General features: G+C 49.8%; 8 protein-coding genes across 8 annotated transcripts; 1 reads left to right on the forward strand and 7 right to left on the reverse strand.

Annotated features, from left to right (window-relative positions):
• Positions 1-2,049: 2,049 nt before the first annotated feature.
• On the forward strand, positions 2,050-3,406 carry BKA67DRAFT_532373 (uncharacterized protein; the record flags this gene model as incomplete). Its single annotated transcript, XM_046099520.1, has 3 exons — positions 2,050-2,309; positions 2,371-2,828; positions 2,940-3,406. 3 exons carry the CDS (start codon positions 2,050-2,052, stop codon positions 3,404-3,406), a joined length of 1,185 nt encoding a protein of 394 aa, XP_045961382.1.
• Positions 3,407-4,329: 923 nt separating this feature from the next.
• On the reverse strand, positions 4,330-5,389 carry BKA67DRAFT_655439 (NAD dependent epimerase/dehydratase; the record flags this gene model as incomplete). The annotated part of the gene is made up of 4 exons (XM_046106756.1): positions 4,330-4,745; positions 4,908-4,983; positions 5,043-5,071; positions 5,134-5,389. The coding sequence occupies 4 exons, from the start codon at positions 5,387-5,389 to the stop codon at positions 4,330-4,332; spliced, it is 777 nt and encodes a 258-aa protein (XP_045961383.1).
• Positions 5,390-5,601: 212 nt separating this feature from the next.
• On the reverse strand, positions 5,602-7,953 carry BKA67DRAFT_554410 (nitrogen permease regulator 2). Its single transcript, XM_046101986.1, has 3 exons — positions 7,614-7,953; positions 6,990-7,430; positions 5,602-6,885 (listed from the first exon to the last, which is right to left on the reverse strand). Exons 1-3 carry the CDS (start codon positions 7,654-7,656, stop codon positions 5,924-5,926), a joined length of 1,446 nt encoding a protein of 481 aa, XP_045961384.1. The 5' UTR covers positions 7,657-7,953; the 3' UTR covers positions 5,602-5,923.
• Positions 7,954-13,399: 5,446 nt separating this feature from the next.
• Positions 13,400-13,977, reverse strand: BKA67DRAFT_180984 (uncharacterized protein). The gene has a single exon (XM_046095278.1). It carries the CDS (start codon positions 13,871-13,873, stop codon positions 13,469-13,471), a length of 405 nt encoding a protein of 134 aa, XP_045961385.1. The 5' UTR covers positions 13,874-13,977; the 3' UTR covers positions 13,400-13,468.
• A 103-nt stretch (positions 13,978-14,080) lies between these two features.
• BKA67DRAFT_672980 (uncharacterized protein) lies at positions 14,081-15,604 on the reverse strand (the record flags this gene model as incomplete). The annotated part of the gene is made up of 3 exons (XM_046108721.1): positions 14,081-15,000; positions 15,070-15,129; positions 15,183-15,604. The coding sequence occupies 3 exons, from the start codon at positions 15,602-15,604 to the stop codon at positions 14,349-14,351; spliced, it is 1,134 nt and encodes a 377-aa protein (XP_045961386.1). The 3' UTR covers positions 14,081-14,348.
• Positions 15,605-16,309: 705 nt separating this feature from the next.
• Positions 16,310-17,725, reverse strand: BKA67DRAFT_554418 (uncharacterized protein). The gene has a single exon (XM_046101987.1). It carries the CDS (start codon positions 17,570-17,572, stop codon positions 16,424-16,426), a length of 1,149 nt encoding a protein of 382 aa, XP_045961387.1. The 5' UTR covers positions 17,573-17,725; the 3' UTR covers positions 16,310-16,423.
• A 2-nt stretch (positions 17,726-17,727) lies between these two features.
• BKA67DRAFT_619329 (Vps53-like protein) lies at positions 17,728-20,678 on the reverse strand. The gene is made up of 3 exons (XM_046105460.1): positions 20,409-20,678; positions 18,497-20,289; positions 17,728-18,448 (listed from the first exon to the last, which is right to left on the reverse strand). The coding sequence occupies exons 1-3, from the start codon at positions 20,446-20,448 to the stop codon at positions 17,798-17,800; spliced, it is 2,484 nt and encodes an 827-aa protein (XP_045961388.1). The 5' UTR covers positions 20,449-20,678; the 3' UTR covers positions 17,728-17,797.
• A 786-nt stretch (positions 20,679-21,464) lies between these two features.
• BKA67DRAFT_181033 (family 18 glycoside hydrolase) lies at positions 21,465-23,036 on the reverse strand. The gene is made up of 4 exons (XM_046095279.1): positions 22,739-23,036; positions 22,448-22,679; positions 21,822-22,390; positions 21,465-21,764 (listed from the first exon to the last, which is right to left on the reverse strand). The coding sequence occupies exons 1-4, from the start codon at positions 22,919-22,921 to the stop codon at positions 21,675-21,677; spliced, it is 1,074 nt and encodes a 357-aa protein (XP_045961389.1). The 5' UTR covers positions 22,922-23,036; the 3' UTR covers positions 21,465-21,674.
• Positions 23,037-24,342: the final 1,306 nt, after the last annotated feature.

Genomic DNA, 24,342 nt, shown 5'->3' on the forward strand with positions numbered 1-24,342 from the left:
AAGGCCTCAAAACATCAATACGTGTACACATGAGTTTGATGTGCTCGGCTAAGTGAATTAGAAAGTCAGCCACGTAAGCGAGGGCTGTAAAACAACAAACGGGGATTGCACCGAGCGGTAGGAGTCTTAAGAATCATAAGTATGAGTATGGCGCCAAATACACCTCTGGCGTGTGATTTTCCGCCTGTTTATAAGATACCCCAGGTTCGATAGTAATTAAAGCTGTTATGTTTTCAAATACGAGGAAGATGTCGTGTTGGGCACCAGGAGGTTCGGGGAAGCATGACCGATGCAATGGGGCCTTTGCGTGCCGTGCTTGGCTCACTGCAAGACCCTGGGCAGTCTTCTAGTGGCGGGGCATTGCAAGGACAAATCAAACTGTCGAAATGACTGTTGCTTATTGAGCACCATTATGAACGTTGTCATATAAGTGGTCATTGGGAGGTTACCTTTTGAGGGTATCATCAGCAAGCCACTGTTCTAACCTACTAAATAGTTGTTTGACAGGTCATGGCCTAAGAATACCAACAGCCCACAGTCTGCGGCGTTGGTTTTAATGTGCAGTGTCAACGATAATGCTGCCTTCCTCTGACAGCGAAAGGTGCTTGCAAGGAGAACTGGGCCAACTGCTCATAACCAATTGTCGACAACAGACCTCATGGTCTTGGTGTCAACACAAGAGAGGGACGGATCCAACAGAGAGGCAGTATTTCTTTGGTGAAGACTCGGGGTTTTGACGCTATAATTAGTGACAAGGTTCGTTCTTCAACTGTTGTTTCATTGCCGCTGGCTCCGCACTTCCAGCATTTGGGTGCCACCGGTTTTTCAGTAACATAATAATATCAGGTGTAGCCATGTTGCTCAAGTTATTTCCAAGCTTGTATGGGATATTTATGGAGACGTGGAACAAAGAATTTATCAGCACTACTTGATACTTTTGTCCTCGTCAGTTCTGGTTCGTATGGTTTAGTGCACTGCCTGCCCAGGTGGAATGATTGGAATGCTTGCCTTCTCCACTAATCTCAGCTGCCGCATACCCTAAATCTTACCTGTCCTGCCTGTATGAGTTGTTCGTAGTGGAGCAGGTTCCAAAATGCCAAGTAGACGCATCATCCTCCACTTTCTTTCAAAAGCGATGTGATTCAAACTGCAATGTAACATAACTTAACGTGGATCTTCCAATCCAGTCTGGGGCCCATCCTGTCGGCGGTAAGGTGACAAGGGTGATATATTTTCGGGGGACTATTCTCTAGACACCATCAAAAGGTGGAAACCACCACGGATGAGCCCCCGTCAGCTTTGTCTTTTGCCCATAATTTTGAAAAACGCCATTGTGTCTTTCAGGCGTCTCGGATTCACAGATCGATTTTGAACTGGCAAGTACAGCATGGCATGATGTTCGAGTTACCCCTAGGATGGCAGTACCTATATAATCCCCTATTAACTAGGAACCTAACTAACCCTAAGTCCTTGCTGTCTTATGAAATACCCTAGATTCCAGGTATTTATAATGTGGAGCTTAACTTGAATCACCCCACCCGCTTCATGCACTTGAACACACACCTTTCCACATGTATAGAAGTTGTGTGGATTTGAGCACTGGACCTATGCAACGCTCGAGGTTTTCCAGTGGAAAATACAGGGAACTTTCTTCGCCGAGCTGCCGTGAGTCGCGTCCCTCGTGCTCAAGCCGGCCAGCTTGCCGTGCGATGACGCTAGATGGAACGAAAATCTATGTAGGTCAACCCCCGACATGGTATTGACAGAGATGTAATGGCCAGTCCTCCTCAGTGATGCAGGGATAAATTATGGGGTAATCGTGGAGAAAGATATTTTGCCCCATAGTCTTGCGTTCTGCAGTATCAGCCATTGGAGACAGGTGCTGGCCTGCCTGCTTTATGCCCACGCCTGCCCCAGGCTTTGCCTCCCTCGTTGCCATTAGGACATCGCCTCGGTGCTGGATTCATTCTGCCTTGGTGTATATAATTTCAATTTCATAATTGGCTATAAAAGCTGCGCGCAACGTTCGTATACTAATTATTCTTAATCATGGCAGCATCACGAAGGGCGAATATCACAATCTCAAAAACCTCCCCAGGAGACACTCGGTCTCAAGAGAATGCCTCGATACATCCGAGCTCATCCGAAAGGCCAGAGAAACGGCAAAGCCGACATCGCGCATCCATTGCCTGTGCTTCTTGTCGTGGCAAGAGAGTCAGATGTGTAGTGCTGAAAGGAAAACTCGAGTGTAACCAATGTATAAAGTCGGGGTATAAGTGTGTCATCAGAAACGACGATGAACGGAAACGGTAAGAACGAACTTTGACCGTATTCAGTCTTACGGAACTGTTCTTATTTGTTATGGCATAGTCCAATCTCAAAAGTCTATGTGGCGTCATTGTGTGAAAGAATTAAGATACTCGAGAGAATGCTGCTGGAAAACGGTCTAATTCCGACACAAGCAGTTAATCCTTTCAAAACACGGCAGGAGGCGACATATTTCTCGGACAATTCGGCCAACCCAGTCCAATTTGCGGTCAAACATGAACAAGAACTTGACAGACAATCACCTATGAAATTTCCATCACCAAGCGTATCGCTGATCGAAGACTTGGTTTTCCTTCCCGAAAACAGCGATAGTGTTTCAGCCATAATACCGACAGTGGAAGCATCATCAGAGGCTCAAACAGGCGACTCAACATCACGGCCTGATTATGATTTTTCCTGTTTACCTGTGTATAGGAAGTGCCCAGATGCGAACTCCGCTGAAGCGCTACAGGTGATGCGACGATCGCACATAGCAAGCCATCAAGCTTCGGCGCCTACGAGTACGCTGCTTCCTACCTCAGTATCCCAGCTTCGGCTCGCACCAACAAACTTAACAGCTTCTTTCGAGAGTCGTAATGTGGTTCCAATCAATCTACTTAACCCCAATGTAGATTATTACGACAGTTCCACCAGCCCTCTACCATCCGGCAGTTTAGGCTCGCTGGGAGGACTCTCGGTGACGAAGAGTCCAGTCATAAAGCGACGACAAGAACAAAGTAACCTTGTCCCCACAACTTTGTTTCAACCAGCTGAGTGGTGGACCAGGAGTCGCAGACAAGATCATTTGTTTAAGGTTCAACATTCTGTGTTCGAGATACCACCGTGGACGACCGGAGATACTTTTGATGGCTCTACGGCATTGAACCACACCACCGTCAATGCTGTACAAAACGCTGCTCGTACGTCCGCAGAACAAGCTGTTGAAAGCATACGTCCCAATTGGGACACGGCAAATGCAGATATGACTAAACCTATCAGCCTGGAACGACTCGTACAGAGCGTCAACCGGGCTACAGGAGCAGAAACGAAGAAGCCCGTAGCCTCTAGGAAGCATGAACTAGGCTATCTTAGCTTTTGAAGATAAAGACCCTCTGTTTACTTGATTTAGCCACTTGACAACGCATTTGGCGAAGCTTGGCACAGTGTAATGACTTGTACCATAATCAGTTCTCGGCCAAAATCATGTACAGCTCTTTCGTCGACGGGACTCACCTGGAGTAGCTCCTGCGATGTAATCAGTGCCGTTTGGGGGGGGGGGGGGGGGGGGGGGTTCGCCATTCTCAGCTTGTTGAATGTCAAATAGATGGAAAGGACTCCAGCACTTTAAGCAGTTGGTCGATGATGTGGGGTGTTTTTGAGGTAACTCAACCACAAGTCAGTGCTCATAAATAAATTTACGAGAAAGATAAAGAGGAAAGTAAAAAGGAGAAAAAGGATCCAATCCTATTCTCGGAAATTGGACAAGTCCTACAATAATGACAACCCGACCCGTAATGTACAGAAGGGTACAGTGGTCTTGTGCTATTTATGTGGAGCCGGCTCCAATTGTGATTCCATCATGCCTTCGCTTGGCAAATGCTTCCTTGATGCTGCGCAGTATATGTCCGCTGTATTCAAAGAATACTACTTTCTACCCACGTGGCAAGCAATATATCAAACACATTGTACTGCTGCCTTTCCTTTTTTTTTTTTTTTTTTTAGGTACCACATATTCTAAGTTGACTCATCGTGGGAAATAGACCGGACCTATTTTACATAGCTTTTGGCGACAACAACAGTCCCGGAGCTACTGGTGCTCCAGTGCTCGATAGGCTCTGATGCGCTATGATACCACTGATAGCCAGCGGTCTCTCGGAGCTGCATTCAATATATGTGAAGCGAAAACGATCCAAAAGGATCGCAGAAGCACCATGGATCTTTTGCGTTTTACTCAATTAACGAGTACCCACAAACCAGGGCTAATCGGTGCACTCATGCAGTTAGCTATTGCATGACGACTCTTTAGAAGAAGGGTTCTTCCTCGGCATCGTTTACGCCCTCTTTGACGACGCGTTGGACCGCCGCCTCCGGATCCTCATCGCCATCTAACATGTCCAGCCAAACGTTCTTAACGTCCTTGGCATCGAGCAGCAGCGCCGCCAACTGCGCGACTGAAGCACGGCTGCTCGTTCCCCTCGCCTTCTTGAGCCTGCCCAGCTCAACCTTGCCGGCGGGCTCATCCGTCAGTAAACCGGGCCTCAAGTTGATACCCACGAAGTCGGCGCGCTTCTTACCCTCCTTGTAGAGGACCTCATCAGCGGCAACCTTGGCTTCGTAGTAGCGCTGCAGCTTCTCGCGACCCTTGAGCTGCTCCTCCCAATCGGCATCACCGAACCAGGACGGCTTCTGCAGACGTGAGCCAATGAAAGACACCATCACTATAACATTCAGAGTTAGTAAGTAGTCCTTCAGGTCGTGTCGAAGGTCTTCGGGGGTGTTGTGAATCTGTCACGAAGAGACCCATTGCCTCCCATAAGTGATACCGGGTCTGTGGATAGGCTGAATAGTGTTAAAAAAAATTTATCCCAAAAATTGCTTACGAAATTTAGTGATGGAGGGGGTAGCTGCGGATGCACGGATGAAGTGTATCGCGGCATCACGATCAATTGCGAAAGTCTGTATCGTTGGTCAGTCATTGAAGTATTTGACTCTGCCGTCTCGAGTGCACAACCAACCCGTTCGGGAGCTCCTTTGCCTCCAGCGCCTGTTTTCACTGTTAGCAGCTGGACTGACGATATAAGCATGCGGGAGTTTGAGCTGACGCACCTGCACTCCAGACAACATAGTTCGGCTTCACCTCATCGATAATGCTTTTGGCCTGCGACTCGCTCTTAACATCTTCAAGACTCCTAACGAGCACGTTCAGCTTTCCGCCCTGATTTTCGCCGAGCTTTTGTAAGTCTGCGACTTGATCGGGGTTACGGATGATACTAGTAACAGTCCAAGAGCGCTGTAACAGCAAGGGGGTCAACAGCTTGGACACTTTTCCGCTACCACCCAGAAGAAGAACGTGGTTTGACATATTTAAAATCTTGTTGTGTTGCAATAAACTGTATGTTTGAGTGAGGTTACGATTGAGATGCTCAATATTCTTTGCAGTGTTTTTTCTTTTTTCTTTTTTTTTTACGTTGAACTGTATTACAAAGCCTTTCTCCAATTACGTCATAACCATTACACCATCCATCAAGGTTTACTGGGCACTTGATGCAGCTCCGCGGCATCCGTGTTATGCAACTTCAATGTCGTGATCACCGGAATCATTTTTAGTGCAAGTATATTCGTTGCAAAGTCGCATCTAGACGCAGGCAAGAATCTTTCTACATTGATACGCTGATGATCATGATGCGGACTGCCTGCTATCAAGTTTACACTAATGGAAGCGTCCCAGGTTCTTGATTTGCCGAAGAATGTATTTTGCAAGTCATCAAGAGAGCTACATCTCGTATTCGATACTGAATAATCCGTGACAAAACCCCATAGCACAAGCGTTTGCTTCCATACCGCACATACCCAGAATAGAAAACGGTTGCCTCAACTTCGTTTGTCCCAGCTTCCCCTAGCGGTAGAAGAGCGTCAGATCTCCAGATGGTGGAATGCTCTTCAGTTTCTCAACAATCTCATGCGCTGTCATGTTCTGCTCTGTGATGATCTGATCAAATGAATGGCATCCGTCCGTATACTTCTGCAAAGAATCAACACTCAATATTCCATTGGCGTCATCGCTATTATCATCGCCGTTCGAAGTACTTGGTTTTACTCGAGTCCGTTCGTGGCCTTTCACTGGCTGGGCTTGTCCTGACGCAAGAAGAGCAAGGTACTGCTTCGACACGACGTACTTGTGCACGCGGTAAAGTAAACCTTTTATTACACCGAACTGGACGAGTCGCCGCACATCTATGAGGCTCAGGATTGGGAAGCCCGAGTCTTGATGCAGCTTAATCCACTCCATAACCGAACGACCAACACAGAATGTCGTCATCAATTTAATCAATTGAAAGTTGGAAACTCTCTGCGAGGTGAGAAGGCCATTAGATGATGGTTTACCATTGTCGCCAGTGGTGTTGATTGCAGCTTTACCGCTTGTAGCTCGGGGGGTAGTGGAAGTAGAGATGGCGCTGGGAGCTGAACCATTTTTGCTAGGAACAAAGCTTCCTACGCAGACGTACCCAGCGCATTCGTCTACTAATCCATCTCGGTTGGCAATGAAATCGTGGATGGCTGGGCGCGGAGCGTAACACCCGCTGAAAAAGAACATGTCCAAAAGAAGAATCGTATCATAGTAGAGGAGATGTTGTAGAGCTGTCTGCGTCAAAGGCAAGGCCACATCAGCAAGCCAGGCAATACGCCGAACATCATTGACACCGTCAATATGAGGAATCAGCTTTTGTAGCGTCAGGTCCCAGGTAGGATCCACGATCTCTGTAAGCTTCATCTTTGGAACCGGAACGTGCCATCCGCGCACTGGTGGAGGAGGTGGATGATAAGGAAATAACTTCATGTTGATAGTGTTGGCTTCGTCTATGAACCTATAAGTTGATATTGCATGAAAGAGTATAGGTGATAGTTGAGCCATGATTCCAATAAGATGGAGATTCGGGAGCTGGAACTGGAGCTGGACTTACCGACTGGGATCATACACTCGCCATAATTGTTTAGATCTTCCTTGACAATTTCCAACAAACTTTCAATCGGTCTCCTTCCATCGTCCACTATGCCCTCGGAGCTAAGGTATCCACCCTGCTTCTCCATCTCAGCAAAGGTGGTTGCCAGTCTTCGCACTAGGCGCTCATAAGGGATGAAATCGCAATCAGATTCGACCACGAGACCGAAATTGAAAATGAATTCATTCCGCATGTATCTTTCATGCTGAATTGAAACGGGAAACCCCAAGATACTGTACTTGTTGTCCGGAGTATTGACCGTTATAAAACGGTTGAAGAATGCCTTGCGCGGAATGATGTATTCTTGGATGATGTCGAAGTCCACCAACGGCGGCTTTGCATGTAACGAGAACTGTGAGGCTACAATACAGCCTGGAGGCGATTGAGCCACAACCTTTGTGCCTACATTATCGGATTAGTACATATTGTGCTCCGTTGAACTATGTATCATGATGGTTGAGAGGAGCTTCATGCCAAGTGACTATAATAAGATACGTCGAGGAAAATGAGAGGTGTCTGGTTTATGAGAGACGGCAGGCCATATGCATTGCACACCAGTCAGGGCACAATAGAGGGAAGACCTACCCTCTTGAGGCAAGAACCTCGCATAAAATATGCCCTGAATCATGTTGTTTTTCTGATATCGTGGCGCTAAATCGCCATGATTTCCTCGCTCGTTTGTCTCCAAGGTTTAGTTGTGATACACGTCGCGTCGACTTATCGTTTCCGCAGTCATGCCACGCTGATGTTTTTGATCACGTATTACCAGAAGCTACTGAAAAGCTGAAATGCGCTTAGGGAAAGATTAATGCTCGTGTATGTGCTTGTAATGATAAATAACCGCAGCTAGAACCATCGCACGGGAGTTGCATAAGCCAATCTTCAGTGCTAGCCTAGACTAGTGCTAAGCCTGGGATATCCGAGAGGCACTGCCAGCTGCCCGCACTGTTAGTGGCAGTTGCATATAACTAACCTTAGTCTAGGTTAGACTAGATGCGAGAACAACCAACAGGCATCAGAACGCGCTGCAAAACAGTTCGTGACTACATACCTACAACACTGCAGACTGTTTACAAGAAATGGCCAACCACATGTGTATGTGATTGCACTCACTGATTATTGGTAGCGTAGGTGCGACAGTGGTAATAGTTTCGAAGTTCAGCACAAGTCATCAGCGCACAAACAAGAGGGTTTTGATCGTTATCATGAATTGATTATCCGTACATCATCTGGAATACAGAGTACAGTGATAGATACAAATGTGTTTCGCTCCCAATCATCTCGATAATTTCCTCAACACCAAAACTTTACACCATGCGCAAATCCTAATATACTCATCGAAAGGGCTCAGAGCTTATGTATGGCCAACAAGTCCAGTCTGGGGAGCGTTATCGGGGTTGATGTTGGTACCGGCGAAGCCCAGAGCTGTGTTCCATGCATCGGCGGTGGTTTGATCTTTGGCACCACCACCAAGCGTAGCCTGTGCGTTCTTGCAGGCAGTGTGGGCATCATCGGAAGCACCGCAAACGTTTGTAAGCTGATCACAGATGCGGTTGAAGATGATGTTGGGGTTCAGAGCCTCCTGTTGCCCCTTATTGACGACGGGGTCCTGGGCTTGGAAAGTGAACTCGCCGGCCTTGCGGCCGTTGAGGGACTCCTCGAATTTAACAGTAGGTGTGCAGGTACCAAAGTCAAGACCGAGCGAGGAAGCAACGAAGCCATCAAAATTTCCAGTGACGGCATTGGAGACAGCACCAGCGCCCGCCGCAACAGTGGCTGCTCCAGTAGCGGCAGAGCCGGAAGAGGCAGTAGTGGCGCTGGCGGCTGATGTGGCAGCAGCAGCAGAAGCAGTGGTCTTGGCCTTACCGCACTTGACGGTTGTTGCAGCAGCAGCGCTGGTGCTGGCAGCAGCAGTAGCAGTGGTAGCAGCACCAGTTGCCGAGGCAGAAGTATCACTGCTGTCAGTGTTGCCACCAGTGCTGCCCGTCGATTGGTCCTGGCCGTTGACAGAGAAGTTGGAAAATCCCTGAGCGATCATGACCTGAGCCACACTCAGACCGGTAGCGTCGAATGGGTTGGTGAGAGACGTAGCGGAGTTGGCGTTCTCGGCATCGGAACCGGTGACGGCAGGGTCTACCAATGGCACAATACCACGGAGTTCGTTGGTGGCGGGCAAGGTTGCATCGCCACAGATGTTGGGGATGCTGACCACGAAAGGGTTAAAGTTCTGCTCGGCAGCGACAAGCTGAGCAGCGGCAGAGATGACTGAGGCGTCGGTACCCAACGTCGAAACGATCTTGTCGGCAAGCTCGAGTTTGGCACAAGGGTCGGCAGCCGCAAGAAGACTTCCTGGGATACCACCAGCTAAGGTGGCGGCCTCACCTGGGTTACCAAAGCTTCCGAGAGCACTAACAGCGGAGACGGGGACCTGTTCCTGGCCGAATCGAGCTTCGGCGATGGCCACAAGGGCGGAGATAGCAAGTGTCTTAGCGTACATGTTCGAAGATTTTGTTTGGTGAGCAAAGATTCAATCTCTGGCAAATAAGTTATATGAATAAAATAGTGGTTTATAAAGATTGGCCGGCCGTGCGGTTTGTATATTGTAAAGAAGGACAGAAAGAATGTAAGGAACGAAAAGTTCGCAGAACTTAGAGATTGTATGTCAAAGAAGGAATTGAAGCTGCTGAGTAGATAGAGACGATCTGCAAAAGAGAACGGACGAGATGTCATATAAGTAGTGAATCGTGGGATGACAGATGGCACTAGCCTCCACTTGATGGCTGCCGCCACTGATAGTTGTTCACCAACTACCCTAGTGAAGATCATACATGAGCATTGAGATCAGATGGTGCGGCGCGAACATAAACCTCCCCCAGGTCCTGGGGACTTCTCATCCCATGTCAAACACGTTAAGTGCGTCTCAGTACGTAGTCAAGGAGCAGGGAAACGGCCGTTCGGTCCCTGAACCGAATAATTGCTTGGCCATAGTACAAAATGTTGAGATGACTTCCAAGGCCATGATTGGTCGTCTGAACCATGTCGCAATTTTCTCCCATATCCGGGTTCGCCGTGGGCGACACAGCAGTCGGGCCTCGACTTGGCCGCAAGGAGGTGGAGCATATTGGATCTTGGAAGCCTCCTACCAAGCTTTACCATAGCAAAGGGGTACCTGGGCAACAAAGGCTCAAAACAGCAAGGATGTTCAGCCTCCTGAGTGCGACAGGGCAGATGCGGCTCTTTCTCAGCGACGCCATGACAGCTCGTCTACACTAAGTTACTCTTGGTCAACTGGGTTCGGGCTGCTCAGGCTCTGTCATCTCATCAAAGAAAGTGCGATCAAGTCGTGACTTTCAAGCTTGGGGGTGTGTAATCGGGATGAACACCTCAAGCATCCAAGTAGCGCCCGTGACAGACGACATTGTGTTGGCGAGAGACCAATGCGGGCCACGAATTCCAGGCTCTAAGTATGTACCATTTCGGAGTACTGGAGGCGTGAGATCTCAAGGTATACATGGCTGCTGCAAGATTTGGGCAAGTTGTCCGGGTAGATTGCCGGACGCCAACCCCCAAAGCTCCGTCAGAGTCAGAGCGGTAACTAAAGTGATCAATTTCTGACCACTAAAAAAAGCTTAACGGCTTCAAGCATACGGGGATGTCCAGCCCCTTGCAACTTCGCGCTAGCCTAATCAAGTGTTATGATGCTCGCTTACAGGGGTATGAATGTTTGAACGATCAAACCGTCGCAACAGGGGTCGCCTATTTTGAGACGGCATTCGAGACCGCATGCGTTTGATCCGACCTCACATCTTCAAGCGAGCCTCAAGTTCGCATTTCTGCCTCATCGCATGCAATACCACCGCTTAGGCTCATGCTGGCGGCGCTTCCGTCATGGCTTGATACCATTATGACTGCTTTGCGCGGCCCTCGGCATCTGAGACCTCAGCTACTTTGTCATCTTTCCTGTCTAGACTAAATGATAATATGCCACGCCAACGGGCTCCCCGAAAGCACTTGCTAGAGCGAAGTGAATCAAGCACCATTTGCTTTTCATCAAAAGCTCATTCTACGACTCTCAAATGCCAATCACATGGGAGAAAAAAAAGAAGAAAAAAAGGGTGGCTAACTGATCGTCCGATAAGTGCAAGTCCTTATAGGATATTGTTTGTAGCCGCGCTCATCCATCCAGGCCAGCGCCGTTGATCCTGAATACATTCAATGTTGATCAATCTTGACAGGCAGATCATGTTCGTCCAAAGAAATCGTACCGACTGACGGGGTCGAACCAATCCAAGATTCATGCGAACATCCTGCAATCATAGCGTTTGATCGGCTGAATCATATCTGACCCTGTTAACTCCTGCCGCCCTTGATTGCCACGATATTGCTAATATGCGACCATGTGATAACTTGCCGATCATATAAGGCTAATCTGCTCTTCATAGGCACCGCCATATCTTGTATTGGCAAGACATACCCGAGGTACGTCACCCTAGACTCAGCTTACTTCCGCTTGTATACACTCCTCTGTCCTCACACCAGAGAAAGAGACGAATAGCCGAGTTCCTTGTTTTTCTATAAAATCACTGCATTACAGTGAAGGACCGCTGCTGACTCGGGCGCATATATCTAGTATATGCATCCGTATTCCGATGTATACTAGTTATGGCTGATACTCTTGACTGCACGGTTTTTCGCTAACCACCAAAACAATGACACGTCAGGCCATGTTGAAAGACCTACGTTCTCAAATCACTGCACATTTATTATTCCAATTTAATCATCTGTAGATGGCTTCTCAGCGTTACTGGACATTGTTGAAACCGTGACACACGAGATGGCCAATATCAATAATTTAACTAATAGTAAAATAAAATTACAAATAGAGAAAAGTTCCAATAGAAGAGAGCGCAGCAGTTTCAAAGAAGCTGATATCTGGACTGCTGGCAGATCAAATTAAGGGGCCTTTTTCGTTGACCTTCAGTACAGCGACGCTTTACTTAATGACAAAATTCATGGGCGAAAGCTTGCCAGCATCACTTGGCTCCCGTGGAATGAAGCGGTAGACTAAGCCGTAGGATAACAAATTACTGGAAGAACTAATTCAAACGGCTTGGTCCACGGTGTTGAACACAATCCGAAAAATGGCTAGAACAGATGCGGCCCACAAGTTGCCTGATGGTCTGCCGGAGAAATCTTTTGATTCATCTGGGTTTCTGGATGGTGTCGAGCGCGCCTAAGGCGATCTGAGATCGTACCATGTTAAGAGGAGGGCACTTTCAGACAGTTTGCCCAGGCTCATCCTGCATGCTCAGTCAATTAGGGTGATTGGCTTTATCTCAACTGACTGGAGCACCCGGTGGGACAATGGCGGCGGCAAGTGTCAGAATTACGAGGTTTGATGAGGAAGATAACTTCAAATATGTCGCTACTTTCTTGATAGACTTAGGGTAATCCGGTACTACCCAAAAACATGATACACAGGCCGGCCTCTATCTGATGACGACCGAGAAGGTGCGACTGGGTTGCTTCTCTAAACCCCACAAGAGTTACAATGTCGTCTCTTCTGTACTAAACAATGCTAGCTGGGCCACGCCGAAAACCGCGCGCAGAAGGGGACATTATACGTCGTGTTTGGCATGAGCGTCCCTCCGCCTTTGTGCCCAGTGCAGGGAGGAACAGGACAACTCGAACTATCTTTGTTCAAGTGAAAGAAAGTGGTGAGTTTGTACGTGCAAGTTTCTTTCATAGCACATAGGAGTGGGGAAATATGGAAACGAAGCAGCACATCGATTGTCTTGAACTAACATATAAGTGCACTTCATTACCAGCTGGCTTGAATGTGTATAAAGACTGTACTCTCATCTCTTTCAAAACATCTTACCCCAAGGTGCAGCCACTCGAAGCGAGAACAATCCGGTATAGTGTGTATACCATGTTGTTTGTTTAGTATTACATTCGCCGAAACCAGCAATCCTTCCAAATCTATAATGCCGTGTAGTCGATAGCTTGATACAAGTATCTCAGACATGTACAGAATTCCGTGTATTCTGCCCTTTATTTTCTTCGTCACCTCAATTACGCTTTCGCCCGTCATGGTGCAGCTTGTCTCCCTGTGGCCAAACCCAGCACATGGTCACAGACTCGACCAATTTCAAGGTCGACCACGAGAGGAGCTTGTTGGCTCAAAGGCACTGGCATCTCGCTACGGACACATCTGGCATATCTGTGTTCGCACAGCTGGCGACGCAAGGAGCAGTACAGGTGACCAACACGACTCTCGTATACTTGTGCAAGATGGGTGAAATATTTCGCGGTTGAAGATATCGTTTCTTGGAGCGTTCGAGGGTTCGGTTACGCGGCTGCTTAGACGGTCGAATGGCGCCAAAGTCGTTCACATTCCTCCGACATGGCTTTTCAAGTACGTATGCCGGACCACTTGCTCATACAATGCTCCTGGCAGTCTCCTGCTTGTCGAAGCTCTTTGCCTCGTGCCCCAGAGCTAGACGATCGAAGAGCACATAGGAAGTGACGAGCAAGATGGGCATTGCGACCATGAAGCCAACATATTTCCTCGACGCGGCCTTGTATGCGGGACTCGAAGGATCGAATGGCTTCGGTGTCGGAGCTCGTAGGCTCTGCGGGAGACTGACGGTAGAGCCTTTCGCGGCTGCTCGCACAGGTGCTGCAGAAGCTGCGTGTGCCTCGACGGAGGGCATCAACGCTGAATTCTGACCAGCTGCTGCGTCGGCTGCGGTTCTGGCTTTGTAGGGCAGGGGAGGAACCCTGGGCGCTGCGGATTTGTTCGCAACCCGTGTTGCTTTTGACGATTCGACAGATGCCGGCATTACTGACTGTCGTAATCTGGTGCAAGCTTGAGTTGTTTGTTGAGTGCCAATTGGTTAGGATATGTGCATCATCAAAGTGAAGATGGGTCCGCAATCACCAAAAGTTTTGGGGGGACACTGGCAGGCGGGCGGACAGCTGAAAGCGCTAGCCTAAAGGTATATAAGCGACGCCCCCAGCGACGACAGCAGCGGAGGCAACCACTTGATCATACATTTCATATCAACCCGGTCGGCCATGGTCACACCTACAAATCTTGTACTCGTATATATTCAAGGCATCTTCAATTATTAGTCGCACCCGGCAGCGATGAGGCCGTGCAGATGGTTTGTCTCTACCAAGATTCCGTCGAGACCTCATAATTCCACGCACATAGCCTTTCCGTTCTGTCTTTTCTCCACTAAGTACAAATTGCCCATATCTCGTGCACACCATTGCTGGGATGACGTCTTGCAACTAGAGCAGTACTGCTCTAGTCTAAGACAAGTCGTTGGCCTGGTCCACCTCTATAGATACGCCGTCGACCTCTGCCGGGGCCTGTGAAATCCAGTTCTTCCATCTCTCCACGTTCAGGTTGTTCTTGCTCAGTGTAAGTGTAAGTTGGACCTCAAGCTCGTCTCCCTGGCTCATATATGAGAACCTCTCCAGCGGAGGGTAGCCCAAATGCGACAGGACGATGGTGGTCGGTCTGCCTGCGCTGCGGGGAGGGCAGGCAGACAGGTGACAGTAGACCGGGCGCGTCTCTACGCCACCGCTGAACCATGGCCGCGGTGTTACGATCTCGCCCGAGTAGATGCTGCTCACTTCCTCGTCTTGTCCGGGCTCTGCTCGATGGCGCTGGGTGAGGTTGATGAGCTTTCGGTGGACGTCCACAACGGAAATCCCATCTGCTGCTATCTCGGGTTTGTTCAGAACACGGATGAGCGATTTGGTGAATGAGCCGGCACGATGGAAGTTGGGGACTTGTGGGAATGGGAAGGAGCTGGCGCCGATGTGTTCGAATATCTTTCTTCCATCGACACTTTGTCCGTGCAGGCTGCTGCCACAGTCGTACAGGGTGAGGACGTCTGCGTCTCCAGAGCCAAGAATCTGCGGTACGATGCCAGAGTTGACTCTGGGACCCCATCGCCTTTTGCCACTTGTTAGTGTTGTTACTCGTGATGACACCAGGTGTGCAGTAGCAACAAGAAAGACTTACTCTCCGAGCCACTGTGTGGAACCCATTGCAACTCCCGAAGCTTCTGCGGAACCACCATACCTGTCAAATCTGATATCAGCTCGGCCCCATGTTGGGATGAAAGTAACACTGACCAGAAAATCAGCAAATTGCCCGTCTGGCCATAAGTTTGCACAAATGTGGTCAGTCTTGCCGCCATGACCTGCTGCGGATGATCGATAACCGGAATGAGCCAGGTCTGGACCTTGAACCCGTAGAATTGTCTAAATACCTCCCCGAGCTTCTCGGCGGCCTTGTCAGCACCGAATGTAGGATCCTCTGGATCAGCCCAGTAGGTCAGGAGGACATGGGCCTCGCGGTAGCGGCTGTCATAACGTGTAGGCCAGCTCTGGCTGACCGCCTCCTGCAGTCGTTTCTGCAGGCGGGTGGTTTCTGAGGTCATTCTGGCACGGCGCTCGATGATGTTGTTGACAGCTCCAATAGCCCGACTCCATCTCGCACTGAGACCACGGCCCTCTGGGGGTGTGTGGTTGTATGAATCAGGTAGCGAGAACATTGTGAGGGGGTGTTCTGAATGACTCTGTAGGGCTGTCTCGGCGTGTATTGCTCAAAATATGTCAGTGGGTTGACTTCACAATATTATCAATTAAAATGGCCGAATTGAAAATTGATATGGTGAAATCCTGCCTCTTCGACATGCAAACGCATCATTTGAGTAGTTAAGGGAAGCTGCTGTCGTGTGTTGTTAACGCTTGTGGTTTAGTTTCAATGGTGTCGTTAGACAGTGATGGGGAGACGACCTTCCAGGGGCGTTGGTGAATCAGTGAATCAGTGAGTCACAAAATGGTTATGAAGTCGGTAAGTTATAGAACAGTAACAAAAATGGTGATATGTCAAAGAACTTCAAAGACTCAGGAGAAGCAGTGGTAATAAATGGCCTTTTCTCCATGGGTAAAAGAAGTGAACGAGGGCGCTGTTTCTTGAGTTCATATAGACATACATGCATTGTATGCTAAGAAAGCATTAGTATACGTGACCCAATAGAGCTATAATGCGTTTTGACTTGATCCTGTCTGATCATCGCCTTGTAGCTTCTCCCAATATCACCTATAAACCTAGGATCACTACCGCTCTGCTTTGAGCTGTGTTCACACTTTGACAAACATGACGAAGGACATGAGACTGGGGCAGGTGGTCGCTTGACATATCTTGTCACGCACGACCTACTATGGGTAGCATGCAAAGCAAAAGCCATCTCTGTCTCGGTATTTCAAAATGTACTGTTGATCGCATAATACGACGCAATAGTGTGTTTTGTTACATTTGAATGAGGAATACTAACTAATTGTCAAGGTTGAGAGCCTATATCAACCCCTTACTCCCTCCAGCGAATGGACCAGTCTCCTTTCGCAAAACTGGGTTCCACCACTTTCAAATTCATGATAGCCTCACAAAGCCTTCGCTCCTTTTTACCGCTTTCCTTTTCACCAGAACCACTACTATCAATATTAAACCCAAAGACGACGCCTCGCCTGGCAGCGCACTTAACCATCTCCTTCTCCTTCGCTCTCTTCTGCCCCAGTCGACGCTTCTCCAACATCTCCTCGTCTTCTTCTACGCGCTCCTTCCAGCCCTTCTCACCGCCCACACTGCCATTGACTTCGGAAACATGCTGAGGAGGCCTGATCCTCTTGCCGCTGCGAATTGACATGCGCGCCAGGACGTCCCCATCGACGTGCTTCATCTCTTCCGACCCAATCGCGCACTCAGCAACCTCCTCAGGCGTCGGATCAACACCACCCCGCCCCGACTCCTGATCAACTGTCAGGCCCACTTGGTGTTCCTCATTCTTCGCCTTGGGCTCGGGCGTACCCCCAGAGCGCTCCGATCGAGCAACCTCATCCGCCACACCACCAGCACCGCCACCCTCCTTCCTGCCAAAGACGAGGTCCTCGACCGCGGAACAGGGCACCAAGATCCTCCGGTCACCTTTGATCTTCTTGCCGCCCTTCTTATCTTTCTTAGTAGCAGCGGTGGTGTTAGTAGCGACAGTATTAGCCACCGCCTTCCCCGCGTCCGGCGGACTTGGCAGCGCAGGCTCTTGCCCGCTCAACAACCTCACGAAGGCGCTCTCGATCTCACGGTCCAGCTTGCCCGGCTTCTGGTGCCTGCACCGGGCCGAGCAGTACTTAGCCTCTGTCTTGGAGCTGGCGGCCGCGTGCGTCTTACGCTCGCCGATAACGCGACCGCAACTATGGCAGTAGGGCGTGTTCTCGCCGCCAGGCAGGAGGTAGTACGGCACAGGTGTGGCCTGCGACTTGGACGGGCGCGACCAGGAGTCCATCCACGACATGGTGGCGAATTTGTGCCGATGCTGCTGGTTGTGGTGGGTACCGTTGATGTGTATTGTGGTGTGAAAGGCGGTCGAGCTGGTGAGTAGAGTGGTTCGGCGAATGCGACTGAGTGAAACTCTTTTTGTGACAGAGGTTTTAAGCATACGTGTTGTTGGTAGAAAGTAGTCCATAATGTTGACGGTGGCTTGAAGCCTTGTGCACTTACACGGCTAAAATCGTATAGATGATGTCATAGTTAGATTGTTTAGCCAAACATGCAGCTTTCCCTATGCTTAAGAAAGCAGCGATGCAGGCCGTTTAACGTTCACATAACCTGGGTTCTTATGATAATTCGGCGTCTACAGCAAAATCTGACGCACCAAGAGTGCCGGCAGTATTGGAGTCTCCGTTGCATATTACCTACTAGTCTCATCTACACTTCCCTTTCCGAACCTGACACCCAATCCTCCAATGTCCCTACGGAAAAACTTTCCAAAATTCTTCAGGTTCTCGTTCATCGTTGCGGTTGCTTGCTGCCCAGCTGCGCCTTGCTGCGCCGGGGTACCAATTCTCTCTACGCCGTCTCTTGCTGCACTGAGTAATTTCTCCCCTATACTCGCAGCATCGAACCTGGTAGCACCTTGTGCAGCCATCAGTGCAGCACTGGGGTTGATGCTTCCGACCGTAGATCCAATTCCTGGTGCGTTTAAGAGTGGTGTCAACAAAGGACTTTGGGCCACAAGCTTGTCATTCGCAGAACCCTCCCGGTGTATCTGGAACAATTCGAGTAGGTGTGATTGATCCAGCTTGCGCACGCCCTTGAGTTCGAGGATCTTCTTAAAGTTTGTGTCGGACTTGTCGCCAATATGGATAAGATAGGCTTGTACCAAGCCTTCCGGTGGTGACGGGCGGACTTGCAGCGTCTTCAGTAACGGGTCTATTCGTGTCATTGTGTGGTTCACCCGCTTTACGAAACCAGCTGCAGGAACATGAGGCGACGACGATGGGTTGTGATACTGGAGTAAATTCTCGAATGCCTTGGTGAGAACATATTTGTCCAATAACATCTAAGTAGGATTAGTCAAGACCGCTGGAGAGCTAGGGAAGTGCCTTACCTGTTCAGCGCCGACCTCGGACACAGGCCGGCATTGGACGATATTGCCAATGTACGTAGTCGCCAGGTGCTCGACCAGGTTATCCGCAAAGGCTCGGGCATACTGTTGCTTGGCCAGCACACCCAAGATTGCTTCCGCCTCAGTATTGACGTGCTTCAAAAGCTCACCGACATAAGAGCTCTGATCACCGACACTCTCCATCTTGCTCCAATTGGTGTTCTTCATTTCGCGCCATGCGCCTTCGCAATCCGCTTCAACCCTGTTGACCAACGCCATGACAGCTGCACTAGCCACACCAAGGAATGAGTCTGCCTGTGAGGAGAGGTCGACTCTTTCAGCCAATTCAGGATCTATGCGCTTTTTTATGCTATCTTCAAGCTGTCCCGTATTAGTATGCCAAAAGTCTGCTGTATTGATGACCAATACTATATCCTCGAGAGACGCCGCAACCGAACCTGTCCTTTGGAGGATGGCCAGTAGTACCTGTTGCGCATATTCATCAAGATACTTCGAGAATGTCCTGGTCAACTCCAGCAACCGATCTCCTGTGGACAGCTTGGCACACTGCGATAATGTGACTTTGTAGAAATGAAAGAGCTCTATGGAAGAGGCGATGACGGCTTGCGGCGAGAATTCTTCATCGGGCGGTATAAGTGGTTGTGTTCTATATTTGGGTATCATACTCGCCAACGCCTTGTCTTGGGATTCCACCCATAAGCTCAGATATGGCTCGAATGCAACAGATATGGATCCGTTAAAGGTTTGACTCCTCTCGTCGGCGGAGCTGAGCGTATCGATGCTCGCCCTTGGCTTGTCGGTAAACTTCCGTTCCAGGCTCTGTTCGAAGTCCATGGTCTCTTGCAGGCAACTGAGGAGTAGGTTGACGTCAATCTTTGCGCCGTCGACCCTACGCATGCTCCGTTCCAAAATGCCCTTGAAATCATCTCTTGTGCCGTCACAGAATGCCGTGGCCAGCATCTCGCCAGCCCGCCAATGCGGGGGGAAGATGGCGGCATGTTCTTCTTCGTAGCCCTTGATCATCCTCTTAAACCAAGCGTAACGTCTGCCAATATTATCCAGACTTCCTGCTTCATCGTTGCCCCTGAATACTTGACGGTATTCCCTGAGCTCCGTGTTGACATACCAGGTCATGAGTCTCGACCTGGCATTGTCACCCAGAGCATCCATGACACCGCAGGCTTCGATGAGAGTCGCTTTCCTGGCACTGACCTCATCCTTGGTGAAAGCCAGCTCGAAGTCCTCGCAGACCTGCTCCAGCAGCTCGCGCTGTAAGTCGCTGACGCCTCTACTCAGTGTGGCGATCTGTTCAATGCTGCGATAGCTGTTGAAGTGGCGCATGAGCTGCAGCACGGCAGCCAGCAAGCTCGCACATTCCCTGTACTGCCTAGTCTTGGCCAGACCTCGCAGCTGCTCGTAGGCCGTCGTCAGCATCTGCAGGCGCTTCAGGGCGGTCATGGACAGGGTCAGGTTGCGCTTGGTGCCGTCGAGGCGTTTGATGTCGGCGGTCATGCTCGTGATGTTCTGCTCGGTCTGGATGGCGCGGCTGCGGACGGTCTCGATCTTCTTGAAGAGGCCGGCGAGCTCGGCCTGCGCGGACTGCATGCGCTCGAGGCTGCTGTCGGGCCCGTAGGCCTGCGACTGCTCGAGCGAGGTGATCTGGCGGGAGAGGGCATCTTGCTGGGTGTGGAGGGTGGTCGAGACGTGCGAGACGGAGGTGATGGTTGAAGGGTGGGAGAATATCTGGTTCAGGTGCGCTACAGGGTCGTAGTCGGCTGTAGAGAGGAACAGAGGCGTCAATGGAGGTTCTGCGTTCTACCTTGCATATATGCAGACCGTAGGTAGTGCTCGGTGGAAACCCTGAGCCATGCTCAGGGATGGAGGAGGAACTCACCTGCGTCCAGCGCCAGCGATTCCGCTGTGCTACCATTCATCTTGAGGAATGTGTACAGGCTACTATCGAACACATTACTGGCTACAGAACAATCAAGCAAAGCTTATTTGGTTCAATTGACGTTTGTTACTGTTGTTGTTGTCCTCCTGAAGGTCCCTGGAGCCAGGTAATCATCACGTGTCGCGAACCTTATCGCTTAAGGTGCTGTAGGATCAAAGGTCCTCGTTGACGTAAAAGCAATCCAGACGCATCCTCAGCTCAGGTATGTTTATGTACCCAACAGTAACCTTGGGTAGTTTATTTAGGTGCCTACAGTAACTTACTGCATGCACCCGTACCTTTGCCCTAGCACCGGATACTAGGTTAATCACTTCAAGTACCTCCCCTTACGCTACCAAAGCTCCAAAAGTGGCTGTCCCCCTGCAGGATGAGCAGCTGTCCAGGCACTTTAGCGCCGACTGGGGCCTCTACCGCAAGGCAGCATGATTATAGAATGTACAGCACACGAGACCATTCCGGCGCCGGTATATGCTCAAAGTTGTTTGAGCGCATGTGTCGTGTGCAGAACCATGTCATGTCATGCAGGTCCGTCTCTTTCTTCTGGAAAGATCTGAGCTGGTGTCAGCCCGACATTTTGTCGCTGTTCCAGAATCACTCACCAACAGGTCTGAGCACCTGCAGCGAAAGGTATGTGGGTTGACGGAGCCGATGCCCAATGTGATGAATCCACCCCCATCGCCTAGTCAAACTCCGTACAAAATGAAAATTGCATGCATACCGGCAGCAGCCAAGAGAGAGAGAGAGAGAGAGAGAGAGAGAAGAAGAAGAAAACAAATGTTGCTCTAGGTGCTCTTGAGTATCATGTATTTAGCCATTTAAAACGTTTTGTCATCTCTAATCTCCATCTAAATCACGACCCTTTTCCATGACCTTGGCTGTCCCATCTATGGTACCAATATAATAAAGACCTTTCCCAAGTTCTGAACCGTCTAAAATGAAATCCCGCTCGTCCTTCCTAATTCCCAAATGATATTTCGCAACAGAGCCGCCGGCTAATCTGACTCGATGCGAAAATGCAATGCCTTGTCCCGCCAAGCGAGCCGCTCTGTAATATCTGCCAAAGTGTATCGTCTTTCATTCGTTCTGGTACCCATTTTGAAGGAAACACCTTGATCCTATTTTGTACGCCTGAATTGGTCGCGCTGAAACTGCAATTAAATCCAAAAGACCTGGACCACCCGAGCCAGTATGCCAAACCATGATCCCCTATGAGGAATGCAGCGTCTTGAACCCTGTTGCGATAAGGCTCCGGGATGTTTCTCGCGCGTCAGAGGGTCCGCTCCAGTAAAAGAGTCCCTGTGTGCATAGACTTATCAGCAGCTGCTCGGGTGGGTATTGGTTGGAAGCACTTACGCCTAGTTTCTTCTGTTTGCAATAACTCGCCTTCATTTTCACCGTGTCTGGGTTGTCGTAACTCACGAAGCCTCCATCTCCGCCAACACACATGGCGGCTCCTGTCCTCTTGTCCACCTGCTCCTTCGCACCCTTTCGCGGTAGTTGGTTGTAGTCAAATATCCCCTCCTCGCCGCCGACGCCCTTGAATCTGTGACCAGGCCCAGAGACCCCAAGGAAACTACGTCCGTACAAGGGGATACCGAGGTTAATTCTCTTTGCGGGAAAGCCCGCTCCGACCAGCAAAGAAACTGCAGAAGCACCTGATGTTTCGTCCTTGTTCACTGCATACAACTGCGACTGGTGGCCGCTTCGGTGCGTCCAGGCCCCATAGAAATCGTATGCCATTAGATTGATCATGTCGAGATAGTGGGCCGCTGTGTGGAAGTCGATACACTGCAAAATCCCTGGCGCTGCCGGCAGAGCTGCAGTGAGGAAGTATTCGTCGGCCGGGAGATGCATCCTGGTTGCGTCGAACAGCGCAATCAAGTCCGCGCCCTGTTGTGCATCTGAAGGATATTCCCAGCAGACTAATCACGTGTAAGCCTATCGGACACTATAAATAAAATTGGGCCGCGCGATCTCACTGTCAATGCCGTCGAAGCCCGATGCTTCAACTAGCCCTCTGGCAGACCGGCCAAAGTTATCTCGCAGAACCGGGTTGGCAGCGACCACAGGGAACACCTCGGTAGAATTGCCACCGCCAACTGATAAGATGACTTGGAGATGGGGATGGGCTTGTTTGAGGTGCATTAGAGACCCGAGTCCACCGCGTACTCCATCACATGGCGCTTGCGCATCTGCCCACTCGTCGCTTAGCTGGAACCCGGTATTAGTCCCCGACCTTCGGAAAGTCGTCAAGCGAGGGCGCAACTTACAAAAACGGATCCGTCTGCGGCAACGCTTGCGAAAGCATAAAAAACGTGGCTGATGCAACTGTAATTCATCATACCCGGTGATGCACCACTGTAGATCTTGTAATTGGGAAAGTAGACGGCATTCGTGAACATGACGTTGGCGACGCTTGACGCCATGCGCCGCCGAGACGAAGAGGAACTCATAACTATAAGTGTCGTGTGACTTGGGCGAGCAGGGATATGCGGAATACTCTGGTAAGGGTTTCCGGCTCTGTATAAGTTCGATAATGACAGTCTGGTTGATAGATAAGGAACGAGACAGGAGAACAAGAAGAATAGAAAGTAGTTCGTTCAGTGATGGTGAGATGCAGTATAATAATAGAGAAGGTAGGGTCAAAAGATCGGACACATGCTTTGATCTGCCCCAGGATTTATCAAGAGCCGAGAATCGAAGAAAAGCCGTCCTGGGTTGTTCCTAGGTCCCGAGGCTGTCTCGACTGACCAGGAAACTTTATATGAAGTTTGATGATGTTGAGTACGGAACAGTGGAGAAGCGCCGCATCATCGGAGAATTCCCAAAAGAGGACCATCCAGGTAGACATGGGGATAACAGCACGGAGATCACCCTTGGAACGATCATGCATGACATAATGAGCCAGGGTCAGGGACACAAGGGCCGCCGTTGAAATACGTTGTCAGGATGAGCCTGCCGAAGAGGCATGGTGGTAGTTGAGCAGGGTCCTTCGGCAAGATTCAACGCAACCGAGCTGGTATTTCTGAGAAATATGAGAGGGATGACAAGAGGCTTCGCAGCGAGCCAGCAACCTGGTGCATGGGGATCTGGCTCGGTTGGGCATCTTAGTCCCTTCCATCGGGAATCATTTTGATTAATGGATCACAGTATGACAGATACGGGGCGTTGAAGGAGTGGCCGCCTTCCTGAAAAATAATGAAGAATGAGCATGTTAGTTAGTGGGGGGCCGCTCGAATGTCAAACATTCCTAGGTTGGCCCTGACAAGTCTTCTGAGAAGCACACGCCCTGAGATGGCTATGTGTTCCTGAAGCACAGGGCATTGTCCTATGGAACGGAGCGACGGTCGTTTGCGAAATGAGATTGACGTCTGGAGACACCGAGTACCGTGCTCGTTCCAATTGTCCGCGTCAATCAATCGGCCGAGAATGAACTTCCTACTTGGTCGTGACGTTTTCAAGCAAAGATGATTACCGAAATTCGATTCGGAAGCAGGCTGGAGCCTCGCTTCGAGTGTTGACGAGGCATATATATTAATATGGTCTGGGTTCTTCAGAGGAATCAATGAGATGAGGAGGGATGGACACAGTTTCTTAGACTCGTCGGACCGGGGTGCCGGAGAATTTCGGCCAAACGTTTCGGCCCATTCAAAACTGGAGCATATCGCAAAAAGTCCCATTCAGGCTTTATTTTTAAGAACAAAGGCTAAGGTTTAATCACAGGCATAGCGCATTGCGAGAAACATACGTGGCCAGTGACATCTGTTACATAGTACAAGCCCGATCTCTAGTCTTCGGCTTGGATGAATTCGTTTCAGCAAGGTCAGCCATTTTTCCATTGGGCAGGCAATGCTTCCCGAGTACTATTGTCTGT

This window comes from Truncatella angustata, assembly GCF_020726525.1.
Source record: "Truncatella angustata strain MPI-SDFR-AT-0073 chromosome Unknown BKA67scaffold_2, whole genome shotgun sequence".
Classification (NCBI taxonomy): Eukaryota; Fungi; Ascomycota; class Sordariomycetes; order Amphisphaeriales; family Sporocadaceae; genus Truncatella; species Truncatella angustata.

Excerpts from the sequence above, each read along its gene's own strand:
- BKA67DRAFT_619329 (XM_046105460.1), bottom strand. The coding sequence starts at position 20,448 with ATGAATGGTAGCACAGCGGAATCGCTGGCGCTGGACGCAG. Across the intron at positions 20,290-20,408 it reads ATCGCTGGCGCTGGACGCAG|CCGACTACGACCCTGTAGCG; the intron begins GTGAGTTCCTCC and ends TCCTCTCTACAG. Across the intron at positions 18,449-18,496 it reads CCGAGGTCGGCGCTGAACAG|ATGTTATTGGACAAATATGT; the intron begins GTAAGGCACTTC and ends AATCCTACTTAG.
- BKA67DRAFT_554418 (XM_046101987.1), bottom strand. The coding sequence starts at position 17,572 with ATGGACTACTTTCTACCAACAACACGTATGCTTAAAACCTCTGTCACA.
- BKA67DRAFT_554410 (XM_046101986.1), bottom strand. The coding sequence starts at position 7,656 with ATGATTCAGGGCATATTTTATGCGAGGTTCTTGCCTCAAGAGG. Across the intron at positions 7,431-7,613 it reads GAGGTTCTTGCCTCAAGAGG|GCACAAAGGTTGTGGCTCAA; the intron begins GTAGGTCTTCCC and ends CCGATAATGTAG. Across the intron at positions 6,886-6,989 it reads CGAGTGTATGATCCCAGTCG|ACGAAGCCAACACTATCAAC; the intron begins GTAAGTCCAGCT and ends ATAGGTTCATAG.
- BKA67DRAFT_180984 (XM_046095278.1), bottom strand. The coding sequence starts at position 13,873 with ATGCCGGCATCTGTCGAATCGTCAAAAGCAACACGGGTTGCGAACAAA.
- BKA67DRAFT_181033 (XM_046095279.1), bottom strand. The coding sequence starts at position 22,921 with ATGAGTTCCTCTTCGTCTCGGCGGCGCATGGCGTCAAGCGTCGCCAAC. Across the intron at positions 22,680-22,738 it reads CCGCAGACGGATCCGTTTTT|CTAAGCGACGAGTGGGCAGA; the intron begins GTAAGTTGCGCC and ends ACCGGGTTCCAG. Across the intron at positions 22,391-22,447 it reads GGGCTTCGACGGCATTGACA|TCTGCTGGGAATATCCTTCA; the intron begins GTGAGATCGCGC and ends ACACGTGATTAG.